General features: G+C 39.8%; 2 protein-coding genes across 3 annotated transcripts in view; one reads left to right on the plus strand and one right to left on the minus strand.

The window, feature by feature from the left end:
- Positions 1 to 8,734, minus strand: part of lmbrd1 (LMBR1 domain containing 1) — an 88,662-nt gene extending 79,928 nt beyond the window's left edge. Inside the window, exons 1-2 of the mRNA XM_042065648.1 lie at positions 8,651 to 8,734; positions 1,918 to 2,094 (exon numbers count right to left, since the gene is read on the minus strand). Coding sequence (XP_041921582.1) covers positions 1,918 to 2,094; positions 8,651 to 8,725 — 252 coding nt within the window. The 5' untranslated portion in view covers positions 8,726 to 8,734. The remainder of the gene's footprint in view (positions 1 to 1,917; positions 2,095 to 8,650) is intronic.
- A 3,273-nt stretch (positions 8,735 to 12,007) lies between these two features.
- The window catches only part of LOC121685843 (collagen alpha-1(XIX) chain), a 127,695-nt gene continuing 120,096 nt past the window's right edge, over positions 12,008 to 19,606 (plus strand). Inside the window, exons 1-4 of one of the 2 annotated variants that reach the window (XM_042066625.1) lie at positions 12,008 to 12,080; positions 16,941 to 17,065; positions 17,921 to 17,995; positions 18,232 to 18,325. In XM_042066625.1, coding sequence (XP_041922559.1) covers positions 12,058 to 12,080; positions 16,941 to 17,065; positions 17,921 to 17,995; positions 18,232 to 18,325 — 317 coding nt within the window. In that variant the 5' untranslated portion in view covers positions 12,008 to 12,057. Of the gene's footprint in view, positions 12,081 to 15,439; positions 15,602 to 16,940; positions 17,066 to 17,920; positions 17,996 to 18,231; positions 18,326 to 19,606 lie in introns of those variants that run through there. The other variant, XM_042066627.1, reaches the window with a different exon arrangement.

The following is a 19,606-nucleotide window of genomic DNA, read 5'->3' on the forward strand; positions in this document are numbered from 1 at the left end:
AGTCTGTCTGCATCTTCACCACCTCCATGTCTTGAACTGTCTGTCCACTAGCCACTTTACCATTGTCTTCTGCCTCACTGTTTGCGTGCTTTATTAGCACATATGCACAACCCCTCCCTCCATTCCACAGCCGAACTGTGACCACACTTATACCTTTCTTAATATAGTTATTTATACATAGATATATAGACTTTATTCTTGCACTGTTGCACGGTTTGACTTACTCATTTGCACCATCACCATGACACTCATTCACAAAGAGCACCTTACCTTACCTTATGCACAGAGGACCACAGGCTCAGTCCCTGCTTCAGTCATTGCAAGCGCACCTGATTGATTAATCACCCACTATGTGGATACTGTTTTTTTAGAATTGATTTAGATTAAGTTTTATTTAGTATAATTTGTATTTTAGTATATTTAGTATATTCTTTATCTTCTACAGTCCTTATTGCTTAGTTGTGTTTTTTTATATTATATACGTTTAATTACTTTTTATGCTGTTAGTGAATGTGTGTGTGTATGTTGTCTGTATGCTACTGTGACCTTCCTGTTGACTGTGAATTTCCCCTAGGGATCAATAAAGTATCTATCTATCTATCTATCTATCTATCTATCTATCGCAACAAGAGACTAAGTAGCCCATGTAAGTAGTTAATATACTACAACATGCACACTACAAAATGCAGACAACCAAGTATGTCATGTTTATATTATAGAGCAAGTCCTCTGTCATAGGACACAGGTATAATTTATTTTCATGGGGGGAAAAAACCTCTGCAGTGAAAAACCCACAGTCGGCCCTAATGTAAATGCATTGAAAGGGGCAAACCAATGCAAATGCATGAGAGAGTTATGCTTAGGGATTGCACAAACAGTCCAAGCCTCCCCTGAACAAAAACTGGAGTCGACAGACTCCCCCTGTGTGCTTATGGCATTGGGCCTGTATAAAAGCCATTTCAATCTCGTTTCGACCAACTCCTCTGGAGGAAAAAAAATACAGGCTTTTAGAAAATAGCATGGATAGATTTAAGCACTTTGGTCTGCGCTCCCCAGCCCCACACCCAGCCCACCCTCCAGCAGGCCGCCTCCTTACCCCCCAACCCTCAAGCAATCTGTCCAAGTTTGGAATTATGAGTGGGCATCATCAGTCATCTCTGTGACCTGCTTGGCATTACCATAATCTCTTTAGGGTAGAGCTACTGGAGGTAAATGCTAGCGTGTGGAGTGTGTTGTGTGCTTTCATCCCCCACCCCTCCCTCCCCCGCTCATCTGTACACTGAGAAGGCCCCTCTGCAACAACACAGCAGCAGGCAGGCCAATGGATCAGGTTGTATAGAAAACGTATGAAAGAACTGCAGAACTGCACTGTTTCTTATCTCCTCCATGCACATTTATCTTCCAAAGTTGTAATGACAGGTTGTCCTTCAAATTAAAAAGCAAACACCAGGAAACGCATAGGCCCACAGAGTCTTACATTTACTTTGTACTCACTTCCATATTGAGCAGTTTGCCTTCGCATTTTGCAGCTAGAGTGCCACTGATCCAATTATCTCAGCTCGATCTCCCAGTTTTAAATGAGGCCTGTGATATGCATTTGAAATGTGCAACTTTGTCCATGGACTAAATGATACCACATTTGACTATTTCATTAACGTTTCCGTAACAATCTGCGGCCTGTTCTCAAACCACTTTTAAGATATCCTGACGCTGGTCAGTCTTATGTATTACCCACAAGCCTCAATTCATTACAGAGCTAATTAAATTTTAAGTCTCTAGACTTAGATAAGCGTCCATAATAACATTTGCGCGGTGTACTATCAAGAAAATGGCTGATAGACTGTGGGTGAGCCCTGGCCTGCACAGATCTGATTCCAGGCTATCAGGACTATCTAAGCAAATGGAGTGGACTAATACCTTGTAGGTGCCATTTGGGAATTTCATGAAGGACACCAGAAAGATATCCACTGGCAGGAGAGCAGACGTTATCAGCGCGACGGCAAGGGCACATATCGCCGTAATGGTGGAGACGACCTCGCTCTCCCGGCGACTCTGATACTTCCGGATGTAGACCCAACAGAAAGCCAAGATGACCTGTGAGTGGACACAAAAAAATAACGCAGTTGTAGCAGGAATTCAGACTACGCCAGCAAAGCAGCACAACATTGCGCAAGTCAAACATTTACACATTTCACTGTAACAAAATGTTATTCTTTTAGGTCAGGAATTTACAGGGGAATTCTATTTTTGTCTTCTTAATCCAAGGCTACCTTTCTTTGACACAGCCAAGAAAAGGCTCACTGGACATAGGCTATTGTTTTCTAATTTTAGACTCGTTTGGCCTTATTCCTTATTTAAGACTAAGAGTGCAAGTCATCTAGGGATAAACTGCAATCTATTTAAACCACAACCACTTTGATAAGCCAGACAGAAAGCACTAAGAACACATTAATTAAGACTTACTGCTAGTGCTAGCACGGTCATATAGCCCCCACACCGCTAATTTTTGGTCAACTAGTCCCAGGACACTAAAACACCTGAGAAATGAAGGTGCACCTGTAGCCCCACTAGCCTGATGCAGAATAGAAGTGTTTTGTCCCTGGGTAACACCCTGTGCTAACCATACCTAAAGCCGGGGAGACTGAAAGCAGCTTTTACAGAACTACCTACTCGCCAAACGATGCACCCAAGATTGTAAATGCAGAAATTAGGGTCTTTGTGAAATATTTTTTTATATAGGTTTCTCAATGAAATGTTTCGTTTAACCATGCACATGTGCTATGAGAATATGGTTCCAGTGTTTCCCATGGCGGAGTGGGGGGAGGGGGGTGCTAATACACTGTAGGTGTGTAGGTTTAAGTTGAGTTACTGTCACTTTAAGATGTTTGTAATGGAGGAACCTTTGCAGTTTTATTTACCGGTATGTATGATTTTTGAGTGTATGGAGATGCCTAGAGTGACATCTACTAGATTCTTAGGAATTATTGTTGATGAGAACTTAAAATGGAAAGATCAAGCTGACTGGGTTAGCAAAAAGGTGAATAAATCAATTGGGATAATAAGGAGGGTTAGTAATCCAGAAATTGCCTCCTCACTCTTTACTATAGATTGATTCATCCTTATCTCTTTTACTATAATATAGTTTGGGCAAGTACATTTAACATCAACTTAGTTTAGTCTTCACAATCTACTATGTTAGATTGGGAAGACAACGTTAGCAAAGTTAACTTGAATGCAGCAGTTTTCTATGCAATGATTTTATGTGGCAACAACACTCCTTCCACAATTGTTAACGTTTTGTTAAGTGTACATGCAGAGGGGCAGCGGCTCCGTTCGAGAGAGAGTGGGGCGGAGCAAGGAAAGGCTGTGTGCGTAAAAAGCGCAGCTTAAAGGGGTGGTTCAGGATTTTGGACATAGGACCTCATTTCCAAGTAAGCAAGTGTGATATTTATCAGTGGAGACCGTTTTCAACACGTTTCATCCAGTCGTTCTAATTGCAGAGTTCGCAGGTGCTAGGCTAGCGCAAGTCAACGGTATGTGCTAGCCTGCCACTAAAAACAGTCTTACCTACTCCAAAGGACACTCGAGGCAAATACCAGACAATCGATGTAAATGTCTGTGTTGATAGAATAGTGTAAGAAATACAACTACCCTCGCATCGCGTTGCAATAGTTATACTTTGTTCCCTGAAGTTGGTAGTAGTCATTTTGCATCTCAGCGGCGGACTGATATTACCAAGGCTACTACTAGGTATCCCCATTGGATGTAATGCGATCGTTGAAATGCAAGGATAGAATAATGTTAGAAATAAAACTATCAATACAGACATTTACATCGAAAGTCTGGCGTTATAATTTATTTGCCTTGGGTGTACTTTGGAGTGGGTAAGACTGTTTTTAGTGGCAGGCTAGCACATACCGTTGACTTGCGCTAGCCTAGCACCTGCGAACTCTGCAATTAGAAGGACTGGATGAAACGTGTTGAAAACGGTCTCCACTGATAAATATCACACTTGCTTACTTGGAAATGAGGTCCTATGTCCAAAATCCTGAACCACCCCTTTAAAGGGGAACTTGGCATTGGCAACTATTTCAACTTCATAAACCTGTTTAGAAATCATTTGGATCAGTTTAGTTAACTTTATTGTCCCAAAGGGAAACTTGTCTCGCAGTCAGGTACACATAAATAGCACAAGATAGACAAAGACACAAGATGGGGTAAAAGACACAGGTTAATATAAGTCAAGACGGTTAAGAAAGAAAGAAACTGTCTTATCAATCTACGTTTCTGACAGATGCTCATCAGAATCGTTTCTGTGCAATAAAGCAAAATTGTGCAAATTTTTGCAGGCGTATTGCACTAGGAATAAAATAGTTTTTTGTCCTATTAGACTCTTAGTCTCCGGCCTGAGGGAAGAGCTTCAAATGAACAGTGAAGGGGATGATTTTTACAGTCCAGTATAGAACTTGCCTTCTGGATGACTTGCTTCTCATAAATGGTCAGCAAGGACAACTGTGGACAGCCAATCAACTTCCCAGCCACCTTCACAATGTGGCTAAGATTGTTTTTGTCCCTAAGACTGATGCCTCCATACCAGGCAATAAAAGAAAAAGTGAGAACAGATTCTATAAAATGCCTATTGCATATGCTGACTTCTACAGTCATTTGTGTAGAGGATGTACAGCAGAGGGGAAAGTACACAACCCTGAGGAGAGCCAGTGGAAGAGATACGCCTTTCTGAAAGACAACCATCGACTTTTACTCTCTGTGATCTGTTGGTTAAAAAATCCATAATCCAGCCCACAAGATTATTCTCAAGATTAAATTCTGATACTAGTAGTTTTCTAACTAAAACATGTGGCTGGATAGTATTAAAAGCAGAAGAAAAGTCCAGAAACAAGAGCCTGGCATGTGTGCCAGGACCTTCCAGATGACTGTACAGGAGGTTAAGTAGTGTAATTTGGGCATCCTCTACCTCCCTATTAGCCCTATATGCAAACTGCATAGGATCCAAGGCCTCACCCACCCTTAAAGGGAAATCCCGGTTTTTAGCACTTTAAGGCCCTTTTTTGGTTTGTTTTGGATGAACTAGAGTGGTGGACACCGAAATTTTGACGATTGGTCCTGACTCGACTTTTCTGACTCGTTTTGAATCGCCTTTGACTTCTCAGGGTGGCTGGCAATGGGCATACTGTAGTAGGCTACTCAAACATGTCCTAAAACAACCCTTAACGTTCGTTTTCAAAACTGTGCAGCTCACCGAGTGGTTAGTGGTGTTCGTTGATGTTCCAAAACAAGTAGCCTGGCGAAATACAGTTTCTGTCGTCTTTTATTTGGCATTTTGTAAAATCCCATTGATTTCTGTTGGAAGACTCATTGCATGTTGATATTACTGCGCCACCGTCTATGCTTCAGGTTCAAATACGAATCATACATTGCGCCGAACTCCACTAACCACTAACCACCACCTTTTTGGCACTGGGACTATAGTGGATTCCTTCCATATCTTTGTAACCCATCTCTGTTTTAAGGACATTCTAAAAATATCAGTGAACACCTCACAGAGCTGTTCTGAACAGATCTTTAGCAATCTCCCAGTAATCCTATCTGGTCCTGGACTTTGGATGGTTAAATTACGTGTTCCGGTGAAAATGACTATCCCCGCTCCCCCTAGCATCCCCAGGCGGAAAACCAACCTTGCAACTTTGGGACTACCGTCCCGGTAAGAGAAGTGAGAAACAAGAAACTCGTTTTAAATAGTGTTTCTTACCTTGTAACATCCACATTGTTCTGCCGAACTTATGCTAACCGTTTCGCTAGCTTGTAAACAAATCCATTTGTTTATTGTTACCTTTTTCCACAGTTTGAAATAGCATAATGCACAACTTCTCCACCAGAGGGGGGGATATAGCTAATTCTGCCAAGTTTCCCTTTAATGAAAGGATTTTATCTAATTTAATTAGTACAACATAGAACATTATTGTGTGGCGGCCAGTGTTGATCTTATGGCGGCCCGCTACAGATTAGTCAACGTATGGGAAACACTGGGTTCCCTTCATTCTTCTGTGTCCCTGAAGCCACTCTCTTACCACATCCTCAATCGTCAATATATCTTGTGACAAGAACATGTGAACCACATGTATATGAGATGTAGGATCACAATGTTGTACCTCTAGACACACGCCAAGTTTCGTGAAATTCTGGCCATAGGTGGGCTGCAACTAACGCATTTATATACCTCAAAAAACGCTTAAGCTACAGTTGTGGTCTACAGTTTAAGCTAAAGTTTATGAAATTTGACATGGTGTATTGCTACTGCATTCTTAGATGAACGCCAACTTTTGCATAACAGTAGGGGGTGCTGTAACTGACCCAGTTCAATAGCCTCTAGGAACCTTGTGATTACCACTTCTGGATGTGGGCCAGTGCACCAGTGCATTAAATCAGTTTGGGAACAGCATTCTAGTGTGCTGACTTCTAGTGTGCTCTTCATTATTGGGGCAAGAGTAGAACTACTGTTGTAGCCTATGAGAGCAGGGACTCATTATGTTCAGTCAGAGACCATTCTTGACATGTTAGGTGTCCAGGTAACAAGCTGGACAATAAAACGAGAGGGAGTCACTGTGCAATGTTCCATTTTCCAATATTCCAAGAGAAGCAGACTCCTTCTACAATTGCTGTTTTATTCATATTTCGATCAGGTGTTAAACTCTAATGAAGCCATAATCCTCTTCCTGCAAATCCGTTAACTGTTCAATTAAATACCCAAAAGTGTAGTCGGTTAGGTAAACAATTGCTGGGAATTGGGATAGAGAGATGGGACTCATCTGCCACAGTGACATTTAATCAACCTGCAAACAAAATGTTGGGCTGAAATTAATTAATTCCTACCTAATAAACACTACTACTGTTTAACAAACAAACAAAAAACTTGCTGTTATTATTGACTAGGCCTGGACTGTGTATTTCGTTGGTCTGTGCAAGTTGTACAGTGATGCACAAGCATGCAAATACTGTGTAATCAGCTGATGCAGAGAGCAGGAAGTGAAACTGATGCGCTGGTGAGTCATGAGATATAGGCCTATAAAATGTTTGTTTTGCATATCTGGTGAAAGGGTCATAAGGTTGCTGCTTCACAAACAACTTCAATTTTGTTCAAAACCTCATCTATGTCCCAGAACCAAGGTCTTTAAATATTTCAGTCTTCATACTTTCCAGCCACTGATATTCAGTTTGACAGCCTGGGGAAGCAATGTTTGGCCATTAATATCATGAAAAGTATTATAGCCAGCCCAAACTCTGTAGGAAGGACGTCCTTATCTATGTGAGGCTTAGGCTAATTCCTTTAAGGAATTATGCAATCCACATATCCACCAGCCCTTTCATTGTTCATTCTGTAGGAGCAAGAGGAGACTATAAACTATGCTCAGATGACATCTTTTTTGACAGCACCGCAGACTATAGTGACACCATTACACTGGTACAACTGGCATTGGACTCATTCAAACCAGCAAGGTCATATTCCATGTGCGCACAAACTGCTGTAAGGACACTGCTAAAACCAATCCCCTGTGATCAATGGATGCCGTTTTCAGACAGGATCAATTAGGGCCCTGTTCACTTAAGCCGCTGGTGGAGCATCCTGCCAGATAGTGCTCCCACGCGCAGAATGTAAACCTTTTACTGTCTATGATGTAAACCAGGTACCGCCGATCAAACATGAATTAACAAGAGTAGGCTTTGTGAGGTGCAACTTCTCATCTTATTAAGTGTAAATAAAATACTGGAGCCATTAAACTGTGCAAACAAACAGCCTGAATCAGTCTGCTGATGTGTTAAATGAACTCCGAGTAAGCATTTAGGAGACTTTCCCTCACGGGATCAAAAGAGAGTATATACTTATACTTCATACATGCAACAAGAACGACAGGTCTTGGTACTTGGTAGGCTACTTTACATCAAGACATCATTGATTGGCATGCGTGTAATAAGCAAAGTATCAGGACATGTTCTTAGTCGCCTTTTTATTCACCACTCCAATTTGCTTTCGTGATCAGTAACGTTATGACTTCTAAAATTTACCGCGTATGATTCGATACCATACTGTCAAGTTTTACAGCTCACGTTGTAACACTACGTTACAACTATCTTAATATCTTAATGTCTATCTTAATGTCAATCACAACGAAGTCTGCTCACTGTAATATCTATCTGAGAACTCTCACAAATGATTCTGTTTTGATTGTAGCTTGGTGACACGCAAACTCAATTAGTAAACTGTCTTATCTTGTTTGCTATCTATCGATAGCCAGGTTAGATAACTAGCGTTAGACGCTCATAGTAGAGATTATTGCACAGCGAACTAGGAAACCTCGAGAATACGGCCAGTGGATTAATGGCTCTGAACTTTCACTAAATTCAATTCAATTAAATCAAATAAAATCAAATGTTCACCTACGAAAAACTTAACTGACGTTAGCTTGATGTTGACAGTAAGTTGACTTGAAGACCATAGTTAGCTTCTCTGGCTAGCCTGCTAGCTACTACCGTATACAGTAAGCATTCATAAGTATTTCATTCAACTTTATCTTTTCAGTTTCCTACGAACATTGTTTAAGGTGTGAGGAGCGGGGTTCAACGCATGTCTTACCAGAAGCACAATTGCGAAAATGGACCATCCAAGGGCCGATTCCGTTAGCAGTGCATCTGAAGCAGCCATTTTCATTTCACTTCCTGCAACAAATAAGATAACCCACGTGCTTGAAAACACGTCACGCAGCGGGGCGGGGATTCTGATCAAGCCTTGTGTTACAGTTTTTGCCCATTGCTTGAACACTATAGAGTAGACACACGCTTAGACCAAAGTAACAAAACTTGAAGCTTTTGTTACTTTACCTTAAACACAGTGTAACCATACCTTAAACAAAAGCGCTGCTTTGCGCTTTAGTTGCAATTCTGCAACACACTTTCTCCTTCCTGCAACACACTTGCTCCCGCACACTACATTTCATAGGCCTACATAAGACACTTTGTTTATAAATGAAATCTCATTAGTACCATTGGGACAACACATCTATTCAAAATACAAAACACATTGCGTGATTGAAAACATTTAGACACACACTTGAAAATACTTACAAAACTGAACACCAATCAGCCAGCCACAAATAGGCCTCAGTTGAGCCATTTTGAGAACTTTGCAAGCATGGAGGCAGGGAGAGCAAGAGGTAGAGGAAGACAAAGAGAGAGTAGTACGAAGTGGTTGAAGAGGCTATGCACGGAACAATATTTCAGATGATATTAGAGAAACTTGGTGGATCATGTGATAAACAATGGCCTGACAATGAGGGACGCTGGGCAGAGAGTGCACCACATGTAAGCCTGTTTTACAGTAGTGTATTTTTGTTTTTATTTTTGTTTTATTTTGCGTTACTGCATTTACTGTACTGTACTGTAACGCATAGTACTGTGTGTGTGTGTGTGTGTGTGTGTGTGTGTGTGTGCTTGCCTGCATGTGTGTGTGTGTGTGTGTGTGTGTGTGTGTTTTATGTGTATGTGCACGTGTAAGTGTGTGTGTGTGTGTGTGTGTGTGTTCGCTTGTGACTGGGAGTGTGGGGGTAATGGTGTGTGTGTGTGTGTGTTTATGTGTGCATGTTTATGTGTCTGTGTTTGTGTGTCTGCTTGCGTGCGTGTGTGTGTGTGTTCGCTTGTGAGTGGGTGTGTGCTTTTATGTGTGTGTGTGTGTGTGTGTGTGTGTGTGTGTGTGTGTGTGTGTGTGTGTGTGTTTATCTGTGTGTGCATTTATGTGTGTGTGTGTGTGTGTGTGTGTGTGTGTGTGTGTGTGTGTGTGTGTGTGTGTGTGTGTGTGCCTGCATGTGTATGCATATATCTTTATGTGTGTGTTTGCGTGTGTTCATGAGTGTGTGTGTGTGTGTGTGTGTGTGTGTGTGTGTGTGTGTGCATGCGTAGTGTACTTTGCAGTGCGGTGGTCATAAGGAAGTATGCCGTGATACTCTTGTGCGTGTCAGAAAACCTCCCTTCGCTTTCAGCCAATCAATTTCCTAAACACCCATATTTCTTTTCCTACCTCAAATGCCAAATCATGGTTCAGTATTTCCTTGCTTTGTTTAACTGATTTTTATTGTGAAAGGGGAAAACATATCTTTTTCAGCAGTCATTTACTGTTACATTTACTGTAAAAGGTTCAGCATGAGAGATTTATCTTACAGGACATAGTAAAATTCTTGTCATAGGCCTATTTGTAAAACTATCACTTTCAGGAGTGATAGTTACAAATGTCAGACAGATAGTGTGCATTTTAACTGATGGTGAGCGTGATTTCAGAACTCAAATTGACATTAAAAGTCACTGTGAATCATCGGCAATGGCTGTTCAGTCACCACTGCTTCACAAGAGTGGGCTTTCAGAAAAATACACAAATACAGCTTTGTTTAAATGCATGTAAATGTCATCCACTCCTGTGTCATCAACCATGGACCATGTATCATAGCTATGAGATGTTGCTCTACTTTCTTAGGGACTGCCCGTAGTTGCCAACTCCGCAATTTCTTATATTGAATTTCCATTCAGATTCCCTGCTTGCCATCTAGCCACTCTCAGGATTATGTTGTTTTCATCTCTTCCAATGAGCCAGCCCAAAATATGAATATAACCCAGTGCAGTCAGGTTTCATGTTAATAATTATAAATGTGAAAGGCGTCAGTTGATACGAGGCTGACAATTACAGAGGAGGATAGGAGGAGAGGACTGGTTTTGGATAATAGGATGCTATTTAAGGAACCAGCGTGAGAGAGAATGATCTCACTTAGAATTCTACAGCATACAACAAAGCCCTTTTCACAAGTTTGTAAAACTGTTTTACACTATTTAAACTGGAAGTCAAAAGAATGTGAGGTCCAACTCAAAATTCCAGAATGATCCATGATCTATGCTCCACTTTGAGTTAATCTACCTCAACATGCACAGGGCGGTATTGAGGTTTTAGCACCTGCTTTTTATCCAGACAAAAGCCTGATGGTGCAACTTTCTTCAGCTGGGGTATGCTAATGGAAAGAGGAATTAAAAATGAAATGTACATTTTAATACAGTATGATGAACTAGACCTTATGAGCTATATGCAATTAAATTCACTGTTAACTTTAAGGTAAAATATTTCCTCAACTTCTGTTTAAATGAGGCACAGTAGTTATCATGGAGTGAATAACTCAGGATCATCAGAAAAAATACAATTGTGTTAAATTCAGATATCCATAGCATAGTGTTGATAGAATTAGAATTACTAATTCATCATAGCATAGAATTACTGCACAACATCCTCTTTTGAGAGCTTCTTATGAAGAATGATTGTCTTCATGTTTATATCCTGACACATTAAAATCATGGCAAAATCATGTATCATGTTTTCTGTGACGTAAATCTTGTTTATCAGTGCTGTTTAGAGTCAGATATAAGCCGCTGCAAAGTGGCTTGTATGTAATGCATGTTGTGCTTAGCAGTTATGACTCTGTGCTTTATTTACACACAGCATCAGCTTACCTACTTGGAAGCCATGTTGAAGTTCATTCAAGCAGTCGCTATAGCGATGTAACACAGCATGGAAAATGATCAGGAAGGAAAGCAGACACTCCAACATCACTTCCGAAAATGAAACTGACTAAATATTAGAGAGCCAAATACCATATGCCATTTGATTATCAAGTGGACATGGCTTGAGGAAATTGATATCAGGTCACAAAATGACCTCACACAACCTCAAAATTGATCACACTGGTTACAGTTACTGTGTGGAGGTGCATTCTCTGCTTGTGTTTGAAGTTCTAGGCAGCTACAACTTTGTATTATGTTTAGGGATAGTCACCTTGAAACGCCATTGACAGTGTTTTTCTCTAAATGGTTTAATTTGTAGGCTTGTCTTGTTCTCAATGACAGAGAGGGGAGGGGTTTGTTATTGATTTTCCCATGACATATGGACTACTCATTGCTCAAAGTGCTCCTTATGATTGATTTTAAATTAGGTTGGCCACATATTTTTCTGTCATGTTTTTGTCTAACAGTAGATGGTAAGTACTGTATATAGTGAAACTTAAGGGAAACCACAGATTACATTTAAATTATGTTTGTATCTTTACCTGATTGTCATCCAGCCACTGGAGACAAAAGGCTAAAAATACGTCCATCGTATTTATTCATATGAAGAAGAACTATACAGTTATTGAAATGGTTTATCTCTTGGTTGACCTGTCATTTGCGATGGTGGTTAATAGCCAACAAAGCTCAAGCTTAGTATTGAGTGAATGTACAAGTTTAGGGTAGCAATCAAGATGATAAATACGTCCTTTCAAACAGACCTCATTTTTCAAACACTTTGCTATAAAAATGCTGGGCAAGAATGAAGATTAATTGTGTTTAATAGTAATGATGCATGGCAAAACATGTCACTGCAGTTTATTCATTCTCTTACAATCTATCCATTTGATCTCTGATGAAATTACTTAACCTGAGACATATTTTTTTACGTCTTAAGAAAAATCTTTGCTGCATATTTACTCAGCTTGTTCATTGCTTTCTTGTCAAGTGCAAACGATTCTATCTGGTAAATATACCCAGCAAGCAATATATTGATGGCAAAAAAATCTACTTTCACGATTTTAAAAAAACTTTGTACACGGTGTCCATATATTGAACAAAATACAACAGAGGCCAAAGAGGATCATATGACCTGAAGGGATATTGGCAAATCCATTATTTCTGTCTTGCTTTGTTGAAAGATTATCTGAGGCTAATGTAAGGTCTGTGGCACTAGTGGCTCACTATTATTCCTTTCAAACGTTGCATATGACATATTTTAGTATATTAATGATTCACCTGCAGGGTATATGAGTTTAAGTCAGCAGGACAGTCAACAATGAATATCAAATCATAGAGTAAACTGCCTTGTGTTTACTGTATCTCCCTTTGCTTTGATCTATTATGTTTAGCACACACGCAGTATGCTTCCTTGCATGCATCCTTATGGAGTTTCTGTTGGATTAGTAACCAGAGCTTTTTAGTGTCTGCTGTTCAGGGTTTTCAACCTCACATTCATATTTGGTCAGTCACTAAGGATGGACCGTCAACAATGACAGTATTTGCCAAATGCTTTAACGTGAGCAAATGGCAAAGTGCCCTTTTCTGAAAGCCTTTTCCAGTAAGCCATACACCTGGCAATTTAGAGCATGGGACACAATACTTTTTAATGAAACCCATGGAAATGTATTTGGCAGAAACAAAGCTACTCAAGCATATGTCATCATCTGAAAGCCGGTTGTTTCATTTATCAACAAAGCATTTTTCAGTGGCAACAAAAACAGGTGTTGTGCAAGTCTGTTAGAGGGGAAAAAACAACTTTCATGTACACAATGTTTTGTGCCCCTTCTGTTTTCTTGGAAAGCAGTTATTTTGAAGAATATTGGAAATACAAACTGAACTCATACTACTATTCACTCTGAGGACTAAACAGATGTCTAGAACCCATTACGAAAACTGATATTGGAACAGTGCTTTGAATTTCAGTAATGAGTTTTGAGAAAAATCAACGTTTCAGATCGATAAAAAGAATGCCATTCAATGTGTCCCTGTTGTAGAATCCTTTATTACAGTTAAATGTAGGTATAGGTCGTTTCAATTGTAGAAACAAACATATGCGTTCCTAAGGCATTTCTGGTGGGACAGAAAACAACATTGAAACAATGGTAATTTGGGAACAAAACAAACAAAACAGACACAAAACTAGTTTTAACGTAAACATTTTGTAGAGCATTGCGCTAAAGTCAGATTTATTTTCATTTCAAAGTATCTGCATTGCTTTTGAATGTTTCAATCGGAAATCCTCTAGAAACAGATTGAAAGGGTCTTTAGTTAACTGTATATTCTAACTGGTATAACTCTTACTGTATGTTCCTTGCTGTTCAATACCTTATATCTTTTTTCAGTTTTTTGCCCCTGGGTAAAACATTGCTGCTACATGAACTTTCTCCTTTTAGGTTCCACACAGACCCAATTAGCTCTAACTAGGAAACAGGGGGATAAAGATTGAGAGAACAGAGAGGGCATCTGTTCCGAGGAAACTTTCCAGTTAAACCATGCTCTGAGCAATGATAGATAGATAGATAGATAGATAGATAGATAGATAGATAGATAGATAGATAGATAGAGATACTTTATTTATCCAGAAGGAAATTAAGAAATTATATAATTTATGATATAATGATACAATGATATCATTTATTTATAAACATTTTCCCCCAGCAATACCCACTGAAGTTCTAGAATGTTCAAGGAGGGACACTCATCTCTTAAAAGGCTATCTGTTTTTTTTTTGTTTGTTTATTTGTATGTATGTATGTTTGTTTTGAAGAAGCACAATGCTGAAATATTCTAATGTCAGATAAAACCCAGCATATGTACTAATGAGCAAGAACCATTGAAACAGTAGAGATTTTTGTAGAACAAGCTAACAGTATTGTAACATAACATCAACACTGTAATGTATATTTGTAAGTGCGGGATGTGGGGCAGACCATCTTCTTGAATCACGTGGTGATAGTGTTACCAATCCATCACAGACCAAATTCATAAAGTAGCCTACGTTTCTACGTTTTCTCATGTTAAGAGCAGATGCATCTAATGGTTGATGGCGTAAACTTACATTTATATATTGACAATACAAAGCAGTTATATTTTAGACAAAACATTTCAGGCATTTCATCCAAGCCACCTCTAGTGCGTGGAAGTTCACCACCACGCCGTCCCACATACTTTCCTGAACTTATAATGAGACAGGCTTATTTCACACATTGTCAGTTATGAACAGCTGTATGGAAAGTGTCTTTGTGTGTGGTCTATATCTTTACAAATCGAAAGGAAAACGTAGGCTATAATCAAATAAATTTCAAGTCAATTCAACGAATAGTTGATAATATGTTCAGTTTAAATCTTTACTCAGACATTGCGAAACATGACTCGGGTCGACTAAAATAGTCTCAAACTCATGCAACTGATAGCATGTCGGTCAAACATTTCATAATACAATAATACCATTCAAAAAGAGAAAACAAACATAGTCTATAAATTCCACCCATAGCACAATTAGACATAGGCTACAGTATGTGTCCCATTAAGTCAAAATAGCCTATGATAGCCTAATACTTCTGTCGCATATTAGGCTACTAAAACAACTCCTGTATCCGTGGAATTTCTTAGCAAGCATTTCTCCTCTCAATAAAAAATAAAGTTGGAGTTTTTATATGGAGGGAAAAAAATATGAAACAATACGTGTTTCTTCTCGTGAAGTGACGCGTCATAGCAGCAGGCTGTCCTCAATGATAATACGGGCTCCGTCCGCTCTAAGTATTTTAGTAATGAGTGAGTGGGAGGGTCAGTCAGTGGGACTAATAAGGAGTAGGATCCTGCGTGTGATCCCATTCTCACTTTTTTATTTCCAAGTGAACTTTGGAATAGCATATTACGATAACATGTGGTCACAAAACCCTTAAAGGATTGTTTTTTTTTCTGTGATTCGGAGGAAAGTTCCGCGGCAGATGTAAGTGCGATGTCTCTTTGAGAAGTGTCATTGATCTAATGTGTTAGAGATGAACATCCCTATCAGAATGTCGTGCCTTCAGGACAGTGTTCAGGGTATCTAAGGGAGGTTTTGTTGTTTTGGTGAAGTGCATGCTCCAAATTTTACGCACCAATTCCAATGCACGTCCGGTGGATCCGGCTCTTTTACATCTTGGGAAATAAACAAGTGTTTTTCTGCTGTCATGATTAATGAATTAGCCTATCTGTTTGGAAGAACACGCACTGGGTCAGTTTACTGTGTCGTTTCTTTGTAAGTTGTTTCGCCACGATAATAAGTTTATTGAAACGTTACATCTTGCTTATATGGAATATTGTCATTGTAGGCTATTTCAGAACATAGTAATGAATGATGGTATGTTCACAACAATTCTGATATTGTCATTCGGAACTACTTGCCATTGCATATTTCGTGGTTCTTTATCTGACAAGTTTTCAACTTTTTAACTCTGAGTCCATGCTATCTCCTGTGAGACACGAATCAACCGAGGAAGGCTACACTTACCATTGGCTCCGCTGCAGTGATGGACGTGGAAGATTTGGCTTCTCTCCTTCTGAGTCAAGATCCACGTGATCTATAGCAACTATTTATTAATGGGATATATGTTACTGCATATCCGAGACAGCTCTGAGACGGCGGATTCATGTTTCAGGTTCAAGTTCAAAACATAGGTCAACAGCCCTTTCTTGAGCGTTAAAAGCTTCCCCAGACACGTCCAAATGGCGTGCAGATTGTGCACAAACACTTTGGTATATGCACTGAAGAAATTACACACCAAAGTGAAATTACCTTTGAAAGACAAGAAAGCTATTCATCGCGTCAGTCTTTGGAATACAGTTAAATGCAACATTCATTTGAGCTGAATTGGTCTTCAAATGTTGAGCTTAACGTTTGCAGTGATGGATTAAAATGCCAAATATCTGATCTCTTAATCTTGAATATTTCCACCTTGATTGACCAAATGCAATGTTTTGCAAATGTAGAGAATACCTGAGCCAAGAAGCAGTCATCTTAATCTTCCAATAAATCATGTTTTGCAAAGCAAGTCAAGTTGATAGTGATTCAGGGGGGCAAATGACATCACATTATTTTTGGCACTGGGTTGCATAGTGATTCTTAACCTGCATGTTTGATGTACAGAGGTGAAAGATTTTCCTATGAAGCCTCACATGAGAAAGAAAGTGTTTTCACATTGAAATATGGCTATATTGTCATCTCATCATCATTCGTCGTGTGTAAACATTCACATAAATAGTTGCATTTGTGTGAGCTGTCAGTCACTAAGTTGATATATTTCTAGGTTTCCAAGAAGTCTTTTCCTACCCTTGGTGGAGGACATGACTAACCTCCTGAAATGGACTGTCTTCCTATGGATTGTAAATACCATTCCTTTGAGCTGTGGAATGGCAGTAAATGAACGAATTGGTATGTATTCTGTTAACTAGCTGGTCTGATTTTACTCAAAGGACAACATTCTGTCTCTCTGTCTTCACTTATGTTTAGTCTGTCTGGGTCACCATGTTTAGCCCTTCTGCCTAACTAAAGAGGTCATTGCAGACCAGACTCAAGTTCAGTCAGCTGTTTTTCTCTAACACCCTCTGACAAGCTTATTTGCCCGTGGTGTTTGGATGACCTATAGTGTTAATGAATTGTTTGTGATGACAGACATCATGTAGACACATGGCTGACTAACTTTACTGCCTCTCATTGATGTCCACAACCCCCCACAAAACAGAGGGCATGATGACACTGTATTACGACTCTGAGGCCTCACGTGTCTAATTACAACAGAGTGTTTAGTGACATCGCTATTGTCTGGCATCACCTTTTCCAAAGTAACGCAGGAGATTAGTTGAGTGCATGTCTTTTCTCCCATAGTGCATCAATGGCAGTTTGCTGGAACTCTGACTATGTTGTGCATGTTTGGAGAGCTGTCACAACAGCTGGACATATCAGGTTGAGACAACAAGGTTGAGACACAAGACCTCACCAAAAATGCGCCCATTAAGCCCTCATTAAGCCCCCTAAAAGTTCATTTCATACTGTATGTAGTCATGTATTATGCCCAAGTGTTAAAATGTGGTGGGTCTATGTTTCTTTTCTAGAAGTTGTAATGCAGTTTTCTACCCCTGTCAGAAATACTAAATGGGCTCTGTAGAAGTGGTCTTTTCATTTAAATGAAAGTTTGTGGAAAAACTCTCCACTCAATAACATTTCAGTATGAAATATGAAAGAGGCTAAGTTTTTAAGTAACGTCTGTTTGCGGTGTTTCATTTCTAGATCATTCTTGTCCTCCCTTGAAGCTGGAGGAGAGCAGGTTTGCATCAAGTATGACTGAAACGCATGAATTCACAGGTACTATGAAAAAACATATCCGTTTTCATCTGACAAATGAAAAATTATCCTGATGCCATGTTCAAGTTACGGATAAATGAGAAATATACTGTGCAGCATGATCAAAATTCATTGTTTGCAATATTTTGCGATGACTTCAGCTCGGAGTACAATTGCTGATATTTTGAGACAGTTTTGGCCACTGAAAATCTAACTCAAGCATATTTTTTTTTGTTCTTTTTCTTCGACCACTGCAGGATTTGATCTAGCTGAGAAGTTCCTGTTAAGAAAAGTTGTCGAGGACAGAGCAATGTTTCGCCTGGGCAGCAAGCCTCTCATTAAGCTCACAGAGTAAGTGCTCCGGGGAGGCTGGGCGTGAAGAAACAGTGGCTCGCCTGCTCCCTCTCTCTCTCTCTCTCTTTCTCTCTCTCCCTCTCTCTCTCTCTCCCTCTCTCTCTCTCTCTCTCTCTTTCACTCGATGTCTCTGTGTGATTAGGCTGCTTTGGTTGTACTTGCACAATATTTGCACTAAGGCCCACAAATGGAAAGGTATTCCCATTGTGATTTTTACTTCTGTGGAACATGCCTAATTGCAGTCTGAAAACAAGTCAGTGGGATGTTGAGTATAAAATGCAAGCTATTAAAACCGTTTGGTTATCTATTTTCGGGCTTGATGAATGACTGTGGACTGAATGTACAGCACTGCAAAGCTGTCGGAGTAGTTTAGCAAGGCGCATTAAGCTATTAAACAGCTAAAGCCCCTTGCATGAAATCAGCACCCACACTGGCCACTGGAGGGTTGAAAACGTGCCAGGTTAATATTGGGTTTCCGTGCTGCAAACCAATATTTTCTCAGGGTGTAACTTTGCCTCCAGTTCAGCTGATATCCGGAAGAAAAAGCAGTATAACCGTTGCCTGCTTTCCTGGCGTGATGACATGAACTGACCCAGATATCACTTAGTCACTTGAGATAAATCTGCCTCCATTTGCTAATAAGAGTAAACTGTGATGGCAGCCCGTCTGAGTCTGTTGAATGGACACAGGGCAGGCCAAGGGAAAAGTCATAGAGGGCTGCACGTATGTTTTATTCGATAGATAAAAGAAGCGTTATGTAAGAATAGATCAAACAAACATATTTCATTAAACTGTGAGGTTACATTTGATCAACGTTATTGCCTTCCTGTTCTCTTTGTCAGGCCTAGTGCTGTCATTTGCCCATGCTGCTGTGTATGATGTTAAACGAGGAAATTATAATTTTGTGCACAATGACGGAAAATTGAATTCATGTCTTATGGTGTGCGTGATGTACTGTTTGATTAAATTCTAGATAATCTGCACACAGAAACACAAATGCTTGTTTTCGGAACTACTTAAATTTAGTGTTTTCCATATTCATGAGAAATTAATATTGTATATAATGTTATGCACACACGTTGTTATTATACAGGTAATTACTGAGATGATTGGGATTAGCAGTAATCACACCCTCAGATGCTTATTCTCATGAGAGATAAATAAACACTTGGATAAAATGAAGGAATATTCCAGGGACCCATTTGCAGTGCACCCCAGCTGCTTCTCTACTGGAGTTTACAGGGTAGGGACACTGTTGATCCATTCTCCTCTGCCCTT

Source organism: Alosa sapidissima, chromosome 16, assembly GCF_018492685.1.
Source record: "Alosa sapidissima isolate fAloSap1 chromosome 16, fAloSap1.pri, whole genome shotgun sequence".
Classification (NCBI taxonomy): domain Eukaryota; kingdom Metazoa; phylum Chordata; class Actinopteri; order Clupeiformes; family Clupeidae; genus Alosa; species Alosa sapidissima.